General features: G+C 35.4%; 1 protein-coding gene across 2 annotated transcripts in view; it reads left to right on the top strand.

Moving 5' to 3' along the window:
• Nucleotides 1-17,556, top strand: part of TNKS2 (tankyrase 2) — a 63,502-nt gene that overhangs the window by 43,547 nt on the left and 2,399 nt on the right. The window contains exons 18-26 of one of the 2 annotated variants that reach the window (XM_045567817.1): nucleotides 1,294-1,482; nucleotides 3,661-3,913; nucleotides 4,786-4,868; nucleotides 6,273-6,393; nucleotides 8,958-9,055; nucleotides 9,933-10,007; nucleotides 11,874-11,979; nucleotides 13,896-14,082; nucleotides 16,401-16,557. In XM_045567817.1, the coding sequence (XP_045423773.1) occupies nucleotides 1,294-1,482; nucleotides 3,661-3,913; nucleotides 4,786-4,868; nucleotides 6,273-6,393; nucleotides 8,958-9,055; nucleotides 9,933-10,007; nucleotides 11,874-11,979; nucleotides 13,896-14,082; nucleotides 16,401-16,557 (1,269 nt within the window). The remainder of the gene's footprint in view (nucleotides 1-1,293; nucleotides 1,483-3,660; nucleotides 3,914-4,785; nucleotides 4,869-6,272; nucleotides 6,394-8,957; nucleotides 9,056-9,932; nucleotides 10,008-11,873; nucleotides 11,980-13,895; nucleotides 14,083-16,400; nucleotides 16,558-17,556) is intronic. The other variant, XM_045567818.1, reaches the window with a different exon arrangement.

Here is a 17,556-nt window from a genome sequence, read left to right as displayed (position 1 = left end):
CCTGTAATCCTAGCACTCTGGGAGGCCAAGGCGGGCGGATCGTTTGAGCTCAGGAGTTCGAGACCAGCCTGAGCAAGAGCAAGACCCCGTCTCCACTAAAAATAGAAAGAAATTATATGGACAGCTAAAAATATGTATATAGAAAAAAAAATTAGCCGGGCATGGTGGTGCATGCCTGTAGTCCCAGCTACTCGGGAGGCGAGGCAGGTGGATTGCTTGAGCCCAGGAGTTTGAGGTTGCTGTGAGCTAGGCTGACACCACAGCACTCTAGCCCGGGCAACAGAGTGACACTCTGTCTCAAAAAAAAAAAAGGAACATTTAGTATGACTTTCTCATTTTACAAGAAGTAAATACGAAAGATAAAGGAGTTAAATAACTTCTGAGTTTCAGTTCTGAATCTATTATCATAAGCTTGCTCTGTAACATACAGTGTGTTGTTGGGATTTCTCTTATCTTCCTTAGCACCTGTCTCTTATTTTCAGTGAGATACTAGTGATTTTGTTTATTTGTTGGTATCCAGAAAACCCATTGGGTTTCACAGGAACCCATAGAGATTCAGAAGCATTATTCCTAACTTAAAACAACCCTGAAATGTCACTTTTAGAATGGACCATCTTCAATGGTATAGTTTGAGTAATTGAAGAAGGCTACTACCTTATAAATTGATGCTCAACAATTATAACATTTGAGTAAATTAGAAATCATTAAAGTTATATTAGTTTAGTGTCCTACTATGTAAAATTCTTAAATACTTTCTAGATAGTTCTCTTTTTTTTTTTTTGGAGACAGAGTCTCTCACTCTGTTGCCCAGGCTAAAGTGCCGTGGCCTCAGGCTAGCTCACAGCAACCTCAAACTCCTGGGCTCAAGTGATCCTCCTGCTTCAGTCTCCTGAGTAGCTGGGACTACAGGTGCATGCCACCACACCCAGATAATTTTTTCTACTTTTAGTAGAGGTGAGATCTCGCTGTTGCTCAGGCTGTTCTCAAACTCCTGAGCTCAAGCAGTCTATTGCCTAGGCTAGAGTGCCATGGCCTCAGCCTCCCAGAGTGCTAGGATTAGGATGCAGGCGTGAGCTCGTGTGCCTGGCCTAGATAGTTTCTTAAGTTATTAAAATGTCGTCTATAATTTTTAATCAGCTACCCATAAATTATGATGTTGTAGAGAAAGTTTTTCTTTTCATTTCCGGGTTAAGTTTGAAAATGTAGAAGTAAATACATAGCTAATTTCTTCTTAAGAACTAAAATGTAATAAAATACTATTTCAGACTATAACAGGAGTATTTTCTTTTACAGCATGTAGATGTAGCAGCTTTACTAATAAAGTATAATGCATGTGTCAATGCCACGGACAAATGGGCTTTCACACCTTTGCACGAAGCAGCCCAAAAGGGACGAACACAGCTTTGTGCTTTATTGTTGGCCCACGGAGCTGATCCTACTCTTAAAAATCAGGAAGGACAAACACCTTTAGATTTAGTTTCAGTAAGTGATGGGCTCTTTGAAAACATCTCATTGCTTTCCTGACTTTTTAAAATTCAGTTGATATTGTATAAAATGTCTTTATAATGAATGTGGCAAAATCTAGTTTTTAGCCCAATCTTAAATTTAGGACTTCCTTTGGTATTAAAATATAATAAGTAAATACTAGAATTATCAATTGCTTCTCAGCCTTTTGGCTAAGATCACGTGTAGAACTATCAATAAGTTATTATATACTGATTACTTTGGAAATAGGAACAAGAAGTACATGGTACAACTGTTTACATTAGTTGGGGACTGAAGAGGTCCAGGTCCTCAACAATTGCTGTTACAGTGCAAGATAGTACAGATCACAGGTCTGGCGAACTTCCCCAGCTGGGAACATTGCCCTCAAGGTGCAGCCACAAAGCCTGCTAACAGTAGAGATTCCCTTCCCTCCCATCCTGTCTCATCCCACAGTTCTTGTTGCTTATCCCACCAAACTGTTCCTAAAATAAGCCTGTTACTCCACAGTTTTCTGTGGAAATCTTTTTTTCCTTTCCCTCTCACTGAAGCTCAAGTAAGAGCCTTCATCATAGCTTCTACCTCTGCTTTGGCCCCTGTAATGTGGATTCCCTCTTGCCTCTACCACTGAGAACACCGGTCAAAGCAGTGAAGGGAAAGGAAGAAGAAAGTCTTTTCAAGATAAGAAAAAAAGAGAATCTCTTCTACAGACTGCTTTCTGCTGAGAGGGAGTCCCTTGTTCCAAGTTAAAATGAAAGGCTGATTGAATTCAGCTATGTTGGAGTTTAAATAGATTTTTCTCAGCAGGCTAACAACCCAACCATATTTGCAACATATCTTCAGAGAAATATCTTTCCAGTTCCATACTACCTTTGAAGTGAACTTTTGGAATTCGTCTACCCATTTGTTAATCCACCAGATATAATTAAGAGACAATGAAGCACAATTCTCTTGAGAGCGTGCAAGGGCTCTGGGTCAAACAGACCTGGCCCAGAATTCCAGCTCTGCCTCTTACACTTGTACAACCTTAAAAGTTGCCTAACCTCTAAGACTTGGTTTTCTTACCTGTAGATAGGGATAAAATATATCTGGTTAATATGAGATTTAAATGAGGTAATATGCTTAAAGTCCTTGACATGGTATCAGATACATTAAAAGCACCCAATAAATGGTACTATTATTATAAACAAATACAGACTGCGAGTGCCATGGGAATGCTAGACTTAGGGGGAAGAGAAAAGTAAGGATTGGAATAGGCAGTATAAATGACCATGAAAACAAGTACTGACTTTACTTCTTGCTGAATGTTAATTACTTAGGATCTTTTTTTTTTTTTTTTTTTTTTTGAACACAGAACTAGAGGTTGCAATACTTAGTGTCTTATTGAGCATTGTGAAAGAATTAGACAAATTAATGTACCGGTAAATTTGGGGGCTTTTCCATTCTCTAATACCCTGCCACCAGAAAAGACTTTCAATTTTGAGGAACAAAAATACTGCTGAATATTTTCCAAAAAATACAAAATTCTGTTTGCATAAGTTCCATGTAGCTTGTACTACTTCTTTCAGAGTAATCGCAATAAAGTTAAAAGCTCTTAGCTTTTTAAATTGATATTTCTGTAGTTCATTTCAGTGCTTTTCAGTCATGATACTAGATTTAGGATTTTGATCATGGTCTGCCACATTTTACAGTTTTGATTATATGTATTTTGGAAGAGATGTTCTGAATTATGTTTTATATTTATTTAATAATAACAGTTTAGCTGGATACAGGTTGAGTATCCCCTATTTGAAATGCTTGGGACCAGAAGTGTCTCAGCTTTCAGATTTTTTTCAGATTTTGAAATAGTTGCATTATACTTGCTGTTGAGCATCCCTAATCCAAAAATCTGAAATCCAAAATGCTCCAGTGAGCATTTCCTTTGAGCGTCTTGTTAGCACTCAAAAAGTTTAGAATTTTGGAGCATGAATTTCAGGTGTCGGATTTTCAGATTTGAGGTACTCAACCTGTATCAACCTGTTTACTTTTTACAAGAAGGTAATCCATTTTTTTATACAATGTTAATTCTAGTGCAGATTTGCTGTGGTTTTTTCATATATTAAAATACATTCTATTAGGTGTAATAGAATTTTAAATTTGCTTATGACAAATTTTGTCTCTGTCTTATATGTACCCTAGGCCGATGATGTCAGTGCTCTCTTGACAGCAGCCATGCCCCCTTCTGCTCTGCCTTCATGTTATAAACCTCAAGTGCTCAATGGTGTGAGAAGCTCAGGAGCCACTGCAGATGCTCTCTCTTCAGGTCCATCCAGCCCATCAAGCCTTTCTGCAGCCAGCAGTCTTGACAACTTATCTGGGAGTTTTTCAGAACTGTCATCAGTAGTTAGTTCAAGTGGAACAGAGAGTGCTTCCAGTTTGGAGAAAAAGGAAGGTGAGACATTCTGCAAAAATAAATTTTTAACTGGTATTGTAACTCCATATTTGTTGTTTGGGATGCTAAAAAGTCATTTTTAACCTTAAATACAACTATTCGTATTAAATTAAATAACATGACCTAAAAGTTTTAGCCTTTTATTGATTTCTTCCATCCAAGTTGAGAGTTGATGAATCTTGTTCTGCTGACCTGCTCTTTAAATGTAAACCTTTTACGTATCAAAACTAATCTCTATGCAACAGCATGGAACTTATTTTCATTAAACTTTTTTTGTGAAGTAGCTTACATCTGAAAGATACAAAGACCAATTTTAAAGATGCAGTTAAATATAAAGTTCAAAATAAAAAATGGTTCTTTTAACTCTAGAATGCTCCATTGGTTAACTTTTTTCTAATATTAAAATTTTATAGCTTTCTCTTTGTAAATTTTTTTTGTGTAGAGACAGTCTCACTCTGTTGCCCAGGCTAAAATGCAGAGGCATGATGATAGCTCAATATAACCTCGAATTCCAGGGTTCGAGTGATCTTCCTGCCTCAGCCTCCCAAGTAGCTAGGACTACAGGTGCACACCACCACACCTGGCTAATTTTTTTTTTTTTTTTTTTTTTTTTTTGTAGAAATGGGGGTCTCACTATGTTTCCCAGTCTGGCCTTGGGCTCCTAAAGTGCTGGGATTATAGGCATGAGCCCACCATGCCCAGCCATTCTTTCTAATTTTTAATATTATGTTCAGTATTATATCCCAAGTGGCTATTAATGTTTTTCTTCATCTTTATTTCTTCACATATAGTAACATTATAAAGCTTTATTGTTATAGTATTGAAATACATTATTGTGATGTGAAATTTTGTTCTGGACTTTTTTTCCCCAGTTCCAGGAGTGGATTTTAGTATAACTCAATTTGTAAGGAATCTTGGACTTGAGCACCTAATGGATATATTTGAGAGAGAACAGGTGAGTGGATAAATTGTATTGCTTGGTTTAATGTTTCATGGAAACTCAAAATTTGGGACTTACTTGAAATGACCTGAACCATGTAAGCTATTGAGGGAGGGTGTTTTTTAAGAGACAAGAAATTAGTCACTTGTATTTTGGCTTAATCTTGGAATTTCCAATTACCACACAATTGATTCTCATGTAGTAATAGTAATCGCTTTCATGAATTGGAAAGTTTAGCTTATTCAGTCCCTGAGCTCTGTTTATTCAGTTGTGTTGTGTCCATCACAGCCTGCTGTTCTGTTATGTCAATCACGACCTGCTCTTAAGTCTGACACTTTACTAGCTACTATAGGAAGGTAAACGGATATGCCAACCATATATCCAGGCAGTCTTAAAGTATTATATAAGAATACACTACTGATTTTTTGTTTTTGTTTAGAAAATATTGTTACTGTATATTTACACCATAAGGAACTTTTGATTTAGTTATGGAACTAGAATAAGAGCATAGGAAGAGTTAAGTTTTGGCATAGATTTTAGAAATTCAGAGAAGGAAAAGATGACTGTGAGCTGGACTATTCAGGGAAAGCTTCATGGAATGTGTATAAATAAAATAGGATTTCAAAGAATGGCTTCAATTCAATGAAGTGGGAATAAAGAGTATTAGAGGTAAAAGGGTTACTTTGGTTTTTTGCTTTTGTTTCTGTTTTTTTATAGCAACAGGTCTCACTTTGTTACCCAGGCTAGCATCCAGTAGCCTGATCACAGCTCACTGTAACCGCAAACTCCTGGGTTCCAGTGATCCTCCTTGCCTCAGTGTCCTGAGTAGCTAGGACTACAGGCGCATGCCACCCAACGAATTTTTTACTTTTTGTAGAGATGGGGTCTTACCATGTTGCCCAGGCTGGTCTTAAACTGCTAGCCTCAAGTGATTGATCCTCAGCCTCCCGAAGCACTGGAATTATAGGTGTTAGCCATCATGCCTGGCCTTAAAAGGGTTACTTTGAACAGTGATAGAGAAGTACCACTTAGCATATTCTAGATTCTGGAGGATCCACTGAAAGACGTTATAGAAACACGGTTGGATATAGAGTGATGGCAGGAAAGTATTATGGAAAAGGTAAAATAATATACTTTGAATGTGGTTAATTTGAAAGTGCATTTTTGTTTCACACTTTAGTTCTGCTCAGGTTTTAGTACTAAATGAAAATAATGATATTTTTAGTAGTTCATGACTCAGCTTTCTGTTTCAGTACAGCTTTTCAGTTAATTTCAGTTTAATAACTGGCATGTTTTCATTTCTAAGCTTTTTAAAATAATTGAAGTAAATGTATAAACCTAGTACGTTATGAGAATACCAATATATGAATGTCCACCAAATGAGTAAGCATTCTAAATAGTTTCATCCTCTTTTGTAAGATCACTTTGGATGTTTTAGTTGAGATGGGACACAAGGAATTGAAAGAGATTGGAATCAATGCCTATGGACATAGACACAAACTAATTAAAGGAGTTGAGAGACTTATCTCTGGACAACAAGGTATTTCATTTTAGTAATTGCTGTCATCAGTTTAACAGTTTCCATGAAGGTAGCCCTCAATGGACTAAATGATAATTTAAAAATATGTATGCATCTGTTTAGTAAGGAAGAGCGCTGTTTGGGATTTGGGAAACCTGGGATCAAGTCTTAGCTCTGCTACTGTTAAATTTACTGAGCTGCTGCTGTTAACTGTGTGAACCTAAGTAAAATTTCTGGACCATTCAGAAATTTGGGGATTGTTTTAGCTCTTAAAAATTAGGAAGTTGGATGATACTATTTCTGAAGTTACTCTAGGTCTAAAATTTTATGATACTAAATGGTCTGAAACTTGAGTCCCTCATTTCTTGTGATAATATAATGGATAATAACTAGGTGTTCAGGTTAGCCCCTAAAATGATGTAGTAAATCTCTTATACAGCTAAAATTCTAAGTACCTGGAATGAAAATACTAGAAAACAATAATGTAGCAACTGAAGGAAATTAAATAAAACAAAGTTGAATGATATTTTATTTCTCTTTAATATTGATGCTTAAGAAAAATGCAAATTGCATTCATTCAACAGATGGTAATAGTTCCTGTGTACCAAATCTGGGTGTAAAAAGGTGAATTGTGTCAGAACCACATTTTTAACTTTATTGTTAAACTGAAGAAGTGATTTACCGTGTGGTCAAAATTAACCTGTAATTGTAAGTCCTGGCGATCACAGCTGGGGTTGGAGAGAAACCTCCACAGCAAAAATGAAGAGATTTTCAAGGAAGAATGTATGTTACCTGGTATGGACTAGGGCGGAATGTTTAAAATGCAAGATAGTCTTAACTATTTCTAGTATAGACAAAATTTTACAAAGTAAAGAGGAGGGAAAACCCATGGCTTCCTGGAATATTAGTTTACAATATAGTTATTAGCATTAAAAATGAAAAGGAACTAGAACGCTCAGTTATGGACCACCATCGTGACTCTGCTGGAATAATACTAATCTGATATGATAGCAATTACAGTGGAATATCAGGATAACAAGGGTATTTCAGGAAAGAGGCAGAGTAGAAAAGAAAAGCAGGTGGTGTTTATACATTAAATGCATCATAGTGATTAGGACTATGCTGAAAGGCTGAATGGCAGAAATAGATAAACTGCCTGCAGGTAGGTGGCAGAGGTACCTCCAAGCCACCTCTGGTCCTGTAATCACTGATACATCCAGCTATAGTTGGTTAAGATCATTCATTTCTACATGGCGGAGAAGCATGATCATGAGACCAACTGGCCATGTCTGAGTTAGCAATTCAGGGTCACTTTCATACACAAAATTACAACCTTCCTCATCTTCATTTGAAGACAGGATTCTGTACTTACACTGATTTGCAAAGTGGAACCAGTGGCTTCCTGGAATGATCTTCCAGCAGTCTATCATCTTGCTGACTTAACAGCTTTACCTATTATTCAGTGCATCAAGATTACTAGTACTGTACTGATCTTTCAGTATTGATAAACATCTTCCTGGGTAGGTTGTAGATGGCTTAGTCAAGCATTCATCAGTCTTTATTCCATGAAATATTCTCCACATGCTCTCCGTAATTCCTAAAGACATTGTGATTCAGCCATTTCTGTTAAAGTCTTTATCATAGAGTCCAGCATGTTGGTGATAGTCCTGTACTTCAGACCATGGCTCATAACTAGAATAGCACTCTTGATCTCCAGAGGCAAAACTCCATGCATTGACCTAGCAGGAAAGGGTTTGACCTCCGACCTGGAAAGACAACAGTTTTGAAGATGATATTACAGAGGTTAAAGGAGAAAGTTATGCTACAGATATGCCCAAAGAAATTAGAAAATTCTGTTTAAAATTGAATTTAAAAAGTTTTTGTGAGAGTAAAGATGCAAAAATATATATGGTTATCTTGATCGTTGACATTTGGAAAACATGACAAATTCATTGCTGAAGTAAAAAAATCTGTTATGGGTCATAGTAGGCATTCAGTGGGTAGTAAACTATGGATTTCTCATTCTAGGATGATTTTAAGTTACCTAAGACTATACAAGTTCCTATCATAATTTTTCCTCATATTTACAAAGAATAAAGGGATCAAATGTTGAGAGGGCTGCATAGTTAGTTAAAGGAAGTAATTTGAAGAAGAATATGTATTACAGGCTCATTAAGAATAGGAAATAAAGAAGAGAAAGATTTTCTGAAATATTCCCACAAAACCTTATAACTTGTCAGGTCAAAAATTAGTAGTCTAAATACAATGGTGGGAGTCCTGGTTTCAACTAGAACAGAAAAAGGACATTAGTGGGGAAAATTGGTGGAAAAAATGAAGTCTGTAATTTGGCTAATAAGTTTTGATAAATGTGCTGTGGTTATATAAAATGGTAATATCATATTAGAGGGAGTTGGGTGAAGGGTACACAAGAACCCTCTATACTTTCAACCATCCTATAATTCTAAATTATTCCAATATAAAAAGTTTTTAGAAATTGATAGCATTAGATAAATTAGATGGTTATTTTCAGTTGATGTTAATTGTTTTATTGACAAATTTTTGTAACTTCAAATTCAATTTCATAGGTCTTAACCCATATTTAACTTTGAACACCTCTGGTAGTGGAACAATTCTCATAGATCTGTCTCCTGATGATAAAGAGTTTCAGTCTGTGGAAGAAGAGGTATGTTCATATATACTTAAATAAAATGGAAAAGATAGGTTGACTATATTATGTGTTGTTGGTTCAGTGCTAAATTTCTTCGAGGTTTCCAGATCTATTTGAACATGGTTTTAAAATTGTCTCTCTTTACCCCCCGGAAAACTTTAGAAGTAAGCATTTAAGATTTAAGATACACTTCCTCAATAAACCTTAATTCCAGTTACTTGGTTCAGCACTACAATTAATAGTAACACAGGGTTCTATTGGAGAAGAGATTGCTGTCATTGGAAAGAAAATGCTTATGTTCCCTCCTTTCATGAAGGTAACTGCCAAGCTTAGTATTTCAGACAGGACTCAGAACATGTGGATCTATTTATCTAGAAAAATTTCTTCCAACGTTGAATCCACTGAAATCCTTGGGTAGTGCCCTCCTTACACTCTGAAGAACATACATGCTGTGTGTGTGAGTTGAGCACAGAAATACAAAATTGAGTGGAACTTAATTCTAAAACTCAAGAAACTCCAACTCTCAATGAAATCATATTATGCTTTATTAGGCCAAAATCGTAGGAACAAGTAAGTCAATTGTTTTGTATTTTAGTATGTCAAGTGGTTAGCCTCATATGTTTAGCTTACCTTGCATCCTCTTGTTTCTTTCTCTTCTTTTAGTTTGCGTTATATAATTTTCACCTATAAATATTGTTTCAAGTTGACTAACAGCTATCTCTAGAAAATAATACTCATGAATTTATAAAACTCATCTCCTTTGAACAACAAAAATGTTAAAACCCATTTTGTATTCTCAAAAACAGCATCATAAGAGTCAAGAACCATTTTCCCAAAATCAGAAAAGACGTAAAAGCTAATGGACATATGTTTCAAATTATTTTTCCATCAGATGCAAAGTACAGTTCGAGAGCACAGAGATGGAGGTCATGCAGGTGGAATTTTCAACAGATACAATATTCTCAAGGTAATAAAGTAGTGAAAATAAAGTTTCCTGAGAACACAGTTTTCAAAGCCTGAAGCCATAAGTAACTTTCTTAAGACATAATGATCTGTCCAGCCCAGTGAGTCCTTGACATGGCATCAGGGACTATTTAGGGGGAAAATTTGTCTTTGAAAGGTTAAGAGTCTCAAAATTGCTGTGCTATTTTTAATAGCCAACAGTAATTCACCCCTTGTTAAGCATATTCAAGTTCAGGGGTTATCTTTTATCTTGGACTAATGATAAATCCTGTAGATTCAAAACTTTCAATATACAAAATACTATGAAGGTACTCTATTATAACAAAGCTGAATTTTTTTTTTTTGTGGCTTATGAAAGGGTTCTATTTTTATAGTGACACCATGGTTTTTTGTTTTTTTTATTCTGCCTGTGATTACTCCAGACACAGTTTGGGAGTCCCCAGACATATCACCTTTTTATAAACTTTAAAATACTCCCTCTTCAGCTTTTCCAAAAAATAGTGTTTTAAAAATGTCATGAATCATTCTGTGACAGTCCTATCTTATTGATTTCAGTTACTCTTCTGAAGACCTTTTCCAACTTTGGTATGCTTTTCGTGAGCTGTGGCAATCAGACCTGCACACCATGTTTTAGATACATAATCATTTTGTATTAACTACATTGACAAAGTGTATTCTTAATAATTGTAAAAATAAGACTTAAGATTAGAATTAAAATGTGGCATTTGTCTATTTTTTTCCTATTTTCATAAATTCAACCAAGTGGTAAGTCTTATAAATTTTATACTCAGAGTAACAGTATCAAATCTGTCATCTGTATTATATTACTGTTTCTTAATATACTATTATAAGTATAATATTTAATAAGACAAGTATTCCTATTACAGGCAAATTTCAGTCAAATCCATTTTGTCTTATAAGCATTAACAAAATGTGTAGAGTTTGTTAAGGGTGAGGGCAAGAGAGAATATGTGATTGATTTCTAAAGCAGTTAGATTTGAGAAAGATATGCTGTTTCCTTCCTCTATAAAGATATTTTAATGCAATATTTAATGAAAATTTTTTCACTGATAAAAGGGGGTTTTTTGGTTTCTTTATTATACATAAATGAAATCTGTTTGTGCCAGTGATGGTCCTTGATTATGTCTGTGGCAATATTTTGAGTTACTTGAGCCAAGACTAAAACCTCCAGCTTCCAGGTGTGCTCTAGGGACCAGCAGGGGGCTGTAGCACCTTTAAACATAGCTAAGAAACAGCACTAGGAGTGTGAATTTTGACCGTAGAAATACTCCTGATGAGACCAGCATTGAGCTTTAAATCCCCAGACAAAAATTTTAGGAATTAGAGGATAGAAGAAGTAATGGGGTGGGGGTGAAAAATGTTTATTGTACATTCTAATTTTTAAATTTTTTAAATTATTAAATATTATATTTTAATATTTTTAATTAAAAACAGGTTAAGATGTTACTTTAAGCCAGATAAAATGGTGGGAAAAAAGATGCTATTCTGTTTCTAATTCTTATATACAGAACTCAGCATGTCTGATTTAGAAGTGTTTCAGTAAAAATTTTAAATGAATGAGAATGGAAGTAGTTTAATCAATTAACAGTATTCTTAATCTTCATATAGGGCTGTATGTAGCCTTTTTTCCCCCTTTTGAAGTTTTTTATTTCCAAAATGTAGCTATACTTCCAACTTCATGGTTGGGACAAAATATTATTAGTTGACTAAAATAATACATTTTACTTCTCAGAAAAAAGTTTTGCCTCCTTTCTGGCTAAATGTGTGGCTCATCTTTTGGTTAAGATGAAGAAGTAGGTAGGAATTATTAAGACCTAAAGATTTGATTTTTCTGGTTTATTTTTTACAGATTCAGAAGGTTTGTAACAAGAAACTATGGGAAAGATATACTCACCGGAGAAAAGAAGTTTCTGAAGAAAACCACAACCATGCAAATGAAAGAATGCTATTTCATGGTAAGATTCCTCTCCCCCAACTCTACCACTATGCTCCTCCACATTAGGATAGGGGGATAGGGTTTCCTTTTTAGGTCAGGTATGAAATAATAATGAATCTGGTTTTTTGGTTTTTGTTTTGTTTTGTTTTGTTTTGTTTTATTTTATTTGAGCCAGGGTCTCACTTTGTTGCCTGGGCTAAAGTACAGTGGCATCATCATAGCTCACAGCAGCCTCAAGTTCCTGGACTCAAGCAGTCCTGCCTCAGCCTCCTGAGTAGCTGGGACTACAGGCATGTGCCACTACACTCGGCTATTTTTTTAAATTTTTTGTAGAGATGGGGTCTCACTCTTGCTCGGGCTGTGAATCTGTATATTCTTCATGTCGTTTTTTTTAAAATGAACCTAACATTTCTATAAATTTTACATTTATATTCATATTTTCAGCTTCTTTTTAATTTGTATATTTTGTAATGGATGGTTGATAAATAAAATTGCCATAATGGAAAAAATAAAGAAATGAGAATGTTGACTATTTTCTTTTTTTCTTTATATAGTAGGTTTTGCTGATTATGATTACTCTGTAAGAAATTATTTTACTGTTACTGATTGAATTAAAATTAAATAAAGGCCTGAAGATTACCTCAGAAAAACATATACATCCTATTCTGATTTTGATTCTGAGTGTCAAAACCACATTTAACTTAAATGTTCAAAGAGTCATTATTATTGAACCTGTGGAGGTTTCTAATAACTCTTGTTTAATTGAAAGCACCGCTACTTTATCCTTCTTGAAATTTCCTGTTTTTGTGTCACGAGCTGGCAGGTGTTGATTTCAAGTTTTAGGAAAGTTAAATGTAAATATTCATGTAATATTTATCAGGCCTTCAAACACATTATCCGTAGTAGCTCCAGTTTGTTCCTTTGTCCTTGATTGCAGAAAACTTTTAGAGACCTGTACAGTTCTATAAAACACAGTATTTAAATTTCACAGTTCCCTGGAAGAATGGCCATAACAATGGATTCATATGCGGTGTCTAAATGATACCTCTGATTCCAAACCTCTAAAAAATCATCACGATAATGTCTTGGCACAGAGCATAATATGTATATGTATATATGTATTAACTTGATGGGTATAATGAGTGATTTTTCTTACTTATAATATGAATGGTTTGGGTTTTTCCAAGTTAATTCAAAAAATCATCCTGTTCATCTGTATTTCTGTAAAGTGGAATTCGGTGTGTCTTCCTGTCCTTTTGTGAACAGGGACACTGATCTTGATGAATCAGTTAGCTGTGTTATTTTAGCTTTTTCCATCCCCCACTCTGACCCCACTTCCTGGCCTGATTCCCATGCTCAGTAACTCCTCTTTGGCTAAGCACTCCTTGCAAGGAAGGAGGAAAAAGACAATGTGCAGGGAATAAGGGAAAGTGCCATATTTGCAGATGGAATGTTGTATAGCAGGTGATGGAAGAGAAGAGGAATGATAGAAGAGAAAAGGTATAAGGAGCATAAGAATGTGAAAGTCTACTTGGGCCACTTTTGATATCTAGAGAAAGTATATAGGCGTGGGCATTGTAAGACCTAATTGCATTTAGCTTTTCTGTCTGAAGTGAATTAAGAGATGCTTGATTCTGGATTTATATGGTTGGCACCTGGAATTTGATAACTCTGCTATTTCAAGTCTGTTTTTCTAGTTCAGTCTGTGTCATTTTGGCATCTGTACCATCACCTTTTTAAAAACATTAATTGACATTAACAGTTCTTTATTCTAAAATAGTGAGCTGGCTGACAGTTAGCTTCTTATCCTTTTTGTTTTGACTTTATTGTGGTGGTGCTGTGTGTCTAAGAATTCAATTTCTAAGAGGCTTTCATTTTTGCTTTTTCTTCTAAGATAAATTTTAAATTGTTGTTACCCATCTAAATGTATTTCAGGGTCTCCCTTTGTGAATGCAATTATCCACAAAGGCTTTGATGAAAGGCATGCATACATAGGTGGCATGTTTGGAGCTGGGATTTATTTTGCTGAAAACTCTTCCAAAAGCAATCAGTATGTATATGGAATTGGAGGAGGTACTGGGTGTCCAGTTCACAAAGACAGATCTTGTTACATTTGCCACAGGTAAGAGATCACTTGTTCTCATTTTTGTAAGAATCAGAAACAAACTGGTTACGTATTTGAGAAATTTTGAGGGCCAGGCATTATGTTGGACAACTTTAAGAATGCAAGCTAGGCATGTTTTAGGATGTTTTTGTCTGTCTCACCAATTATAATAGCTAATATTTAGCTAAAATATTAGCTAATATTTAGCTAATAATTACTACATGGCTTAAATCATGATTCTAAGCATTTGACCTATTTAACTCTTAATCATTAGAACACCTGGTAAGAATACTGAGTAAAAAATAACATTGTGCATGAAAGAGACTTTATTGTAGCCCTTGAATATTATAGGATTCTTTAAAAATCTAGTATTGAAATGCTAGAATAGCATTATTTGCCAAGTCTAAACATTTTATGGTGATGCCTAAGGAAGTCTCTCTTCCACTGTGACACGAAACTAATCCTTAGTTTGTAGTATTACTACTATTGAAAGTGTTATAATTAAAACACTTTATAATAAAAATCCCTTTAGAAAGCAAATAATTACTTTGCACCTTTTTTTCCCCACTTTTAATTACCTGTGCTAACTCATTCAAGTAACTTAGTCCTAATTTATAAATTCCTCAAAGGCAAAAAAGTATCTTCTGCCATTTGAAAAATCAAGTAAGATTAATTACTGAGATATATTCCACAGGCACTGCTTATAAAGATCTACAGCAATAACTATCAAACATTAGCATACATCAGAATCAGCTAGAGGATGTGTTTAAAACAGATTCCTAGGCCCTACTTCCTGAATTGCTAATTTAGTAGGTCTGGGATGGGGCTCTAGAACTGGAATTTCTACAGAGTTCCCAGGTGTGGTGCTATGTGTCTCATCACTGATCTAGAAGAACCCCTAGAGCAGTACTTTGCAGCTTGGCAGCATATTGGAATCACCTGGGGAGCTTTAAAAACTAATGACTGTGTCCCACTCTGAGATTCTCATTTAATTTGTCTGGGGATGGTCTGGGCATTAGGATTTTTTAAAGCTTCCCAGCTGATTTCAAAACACTGCCAAGCTGAAGAACTGCAGTCTTGGAGAGAAACAAAGGTCTGTTTTTGTGTTTGTTTTGTTCTTGTTGTTTTCCCCCTAAATTTAGACTCTTCTAGCTGTTAACACAGGAGGTTCTCCTGGGTATGACCTCCCACCCACTTCTATTTTAGATCATAAATTGAACTGATTAGGAGGCTTATAATTTCCCAAGATTATATAATTGAACACTGCTGTTTTTACTTGTCATATATAGTCTGAAGGCTATATATAATAAGTTCTTAGTAATAAGCAATGTTCTAACCTACCTCTTTGGAAAGTAGAACCATCAACTGGTCCACCAAAATCTCCTGTTCTCTTCTAGAAAGAAAAGAAAAAGAACAATAATGAAGAAATACTAATAAAAGTTTCTTTGGAACTAAGAAAGGCCAATCACATGCCTGAGGGGCGTGGGAAAGTAATCTACTTAAACTGGTGGCAAGGGGAGACCTAGCTGAGGAAGTAGCATTTTAGTTGAAGCCTGAAAACTGGGTTCAGCCAGTAAAGAGTGGTAAAATAGATACCATTCTGATGGTGGAGAAAATTATATGGATGGAAGCTATGAGATAAGGAAGTTTGGCCTTTGTGAAGAAAAAGAAATTGATGTGCCTGGGTCATAATGAACATAAAATGATACAGAAATTGGAGCCATTGTGAGGAATTTGGATTTTCTTGTAAGTACAGTGAGCAGCCTCTAAAAAGTTTTAAGCAGAAAAATGACATGATCTGATTTATGTTTGTTTTGTTAAATCACTGGTTGCTTGGATGGAAAATGGTTTGGACAGCATTTAGAGTAGGAACAGGAAGACTGGTTAAAAGGCCATTGTTATGGTCCAGGTGAAAATTTAGGTGATTTGTACTTAATGGCAGTAGTAGAATTAAGAGAAGACAGTGGATTTCAAGGATATTTTGAAGGTGGAATCAACTGGACTTATGTCCAGCTTTGCAAGCTACTTCATGGAAGGCCCTTAAACCTTCTCTCTCCCATTTGGCCATTGATTTGTGTTTTGCTGATATACAAACAAAATGGTAGGTTATTACATTTTTCAGGTTTTATAGTTAAAATAAGGATTAACTAAATGGACAGATTCTCTCATTAATAAGAATAGAAGACATTCTTTCAAGGTTCTTGTAAGAGTGAAATGATAAAAGCAATCATAAGTGTTTACATGTAAATGCATTTACAGAACTATGCCGTGTACACAAATTGTCATATTTGTGTCAGATTTGTCTTCAGGGTGACTTTTTCCTTTTCCTGTTCCAGACAGCTGCTCTTTTGCCGAGTAACCTTGGGAAAGTCTTTCCTGCAGTTTAGTGCAATGAAAATGGCACATTCTCCTCCAGGTCATCACTCAGTCACTGGTCGGCCCAGTGTAAATGGCCTGGCATTAGCTGAATATGTTATTTACAGAGGAGAACAGGTAACTCAGTTTTATTTGTTCATCTTCAGAAATGCTGTAGAGCCATGCTTTAACTTTTACTAATCTCTTAAATTGACAAGGTACACTGCCTTAAGAAATTGATTTTTTTAAACTTTTATATAGAAATAATTTCAGGCTTGAAAAGTTGCAAAAATAATAAAGAAAATTCCCTTAAGCCTTTTACCTAGATTTCTTAAATGTTAACATTGTATCATTTTCTCCTTTCTCCTTTATCATTCTCTCCCTCCCCATCATTCTCTGTGTGTGTGTGTGTGTGTGTGTGTGTGTGTGTGTGTGTGTGTGTATACACACTGTGGTCTCCAATCCCCGGGCCACAGCCCTGGACATCACTGCCCAAGCTCCGCCTACCCCCCCAATGGAAAAATTGACTTCTGTGAAACGGGTCCCTGGTGCCAAAAGGTTGGGGACCACTGTATATACGTATTTTTCTGTGAACTATTTGAGAGGAGTAGCAGGCATGTCCCTTTACCCTTAAATACTTCAGTGTGTATTTCCTAAAAATAAGAACATTCTCTTAAAATTATCAAAATCAGAAAACAACATGGATGTAATTATATCTAGTCTACAAGCCTTATTCAAATTTTGCCAGTTGTGTTGGATCTTTTTTTTTTTTTTTAGCTTTTGTAGAATATGAGTTGGAATCCTGTATTTGATACTAAACCTGTAACAAAGAAGTATATAATTCTCTCCTGCTCTCAGTGACACAGATCAAGTGAAAGCAGTTCTAGAGCAGTGTTCTGAACTGGGGATAGGTATCAGAATCACCTCAGTTACTAAAACCAGACAAACATGTTTAGTATTCATCCTAGATCTGCTGATTGAAAATCTAAAGGACTGGAGTCAAGGTGAGGATGTTTTATGAAAATGCACCCTAGATGATTCTGATCCATAACACTAAGTGAGAACCTCCTCCCTAAAGATAAGGAATCCTATGGAAAGTATCTTCCAAGAAAATTTGTATACTAATATTTGAATTAA

The sequence above is a fragment of the Lemur catta genome, chromosome 14, assembly GCF_020740605.2.
Source record: "Lemur catta isolate mLemCat1 chromosome 14, mLemCat1.pri, whole genome shotgun sequence".
Classification (NCBI taxonomy): domain Eukaryota; kingdom Metazoa; phylum Chordata; class Mammalia; order Primates; family Lemuridae; genus Lemur; species Lemur catta.
Note: the sequence above shows the minus strand (reverse complement) of the source record. Positions and strands in the feature narration are given on the sequence as shown.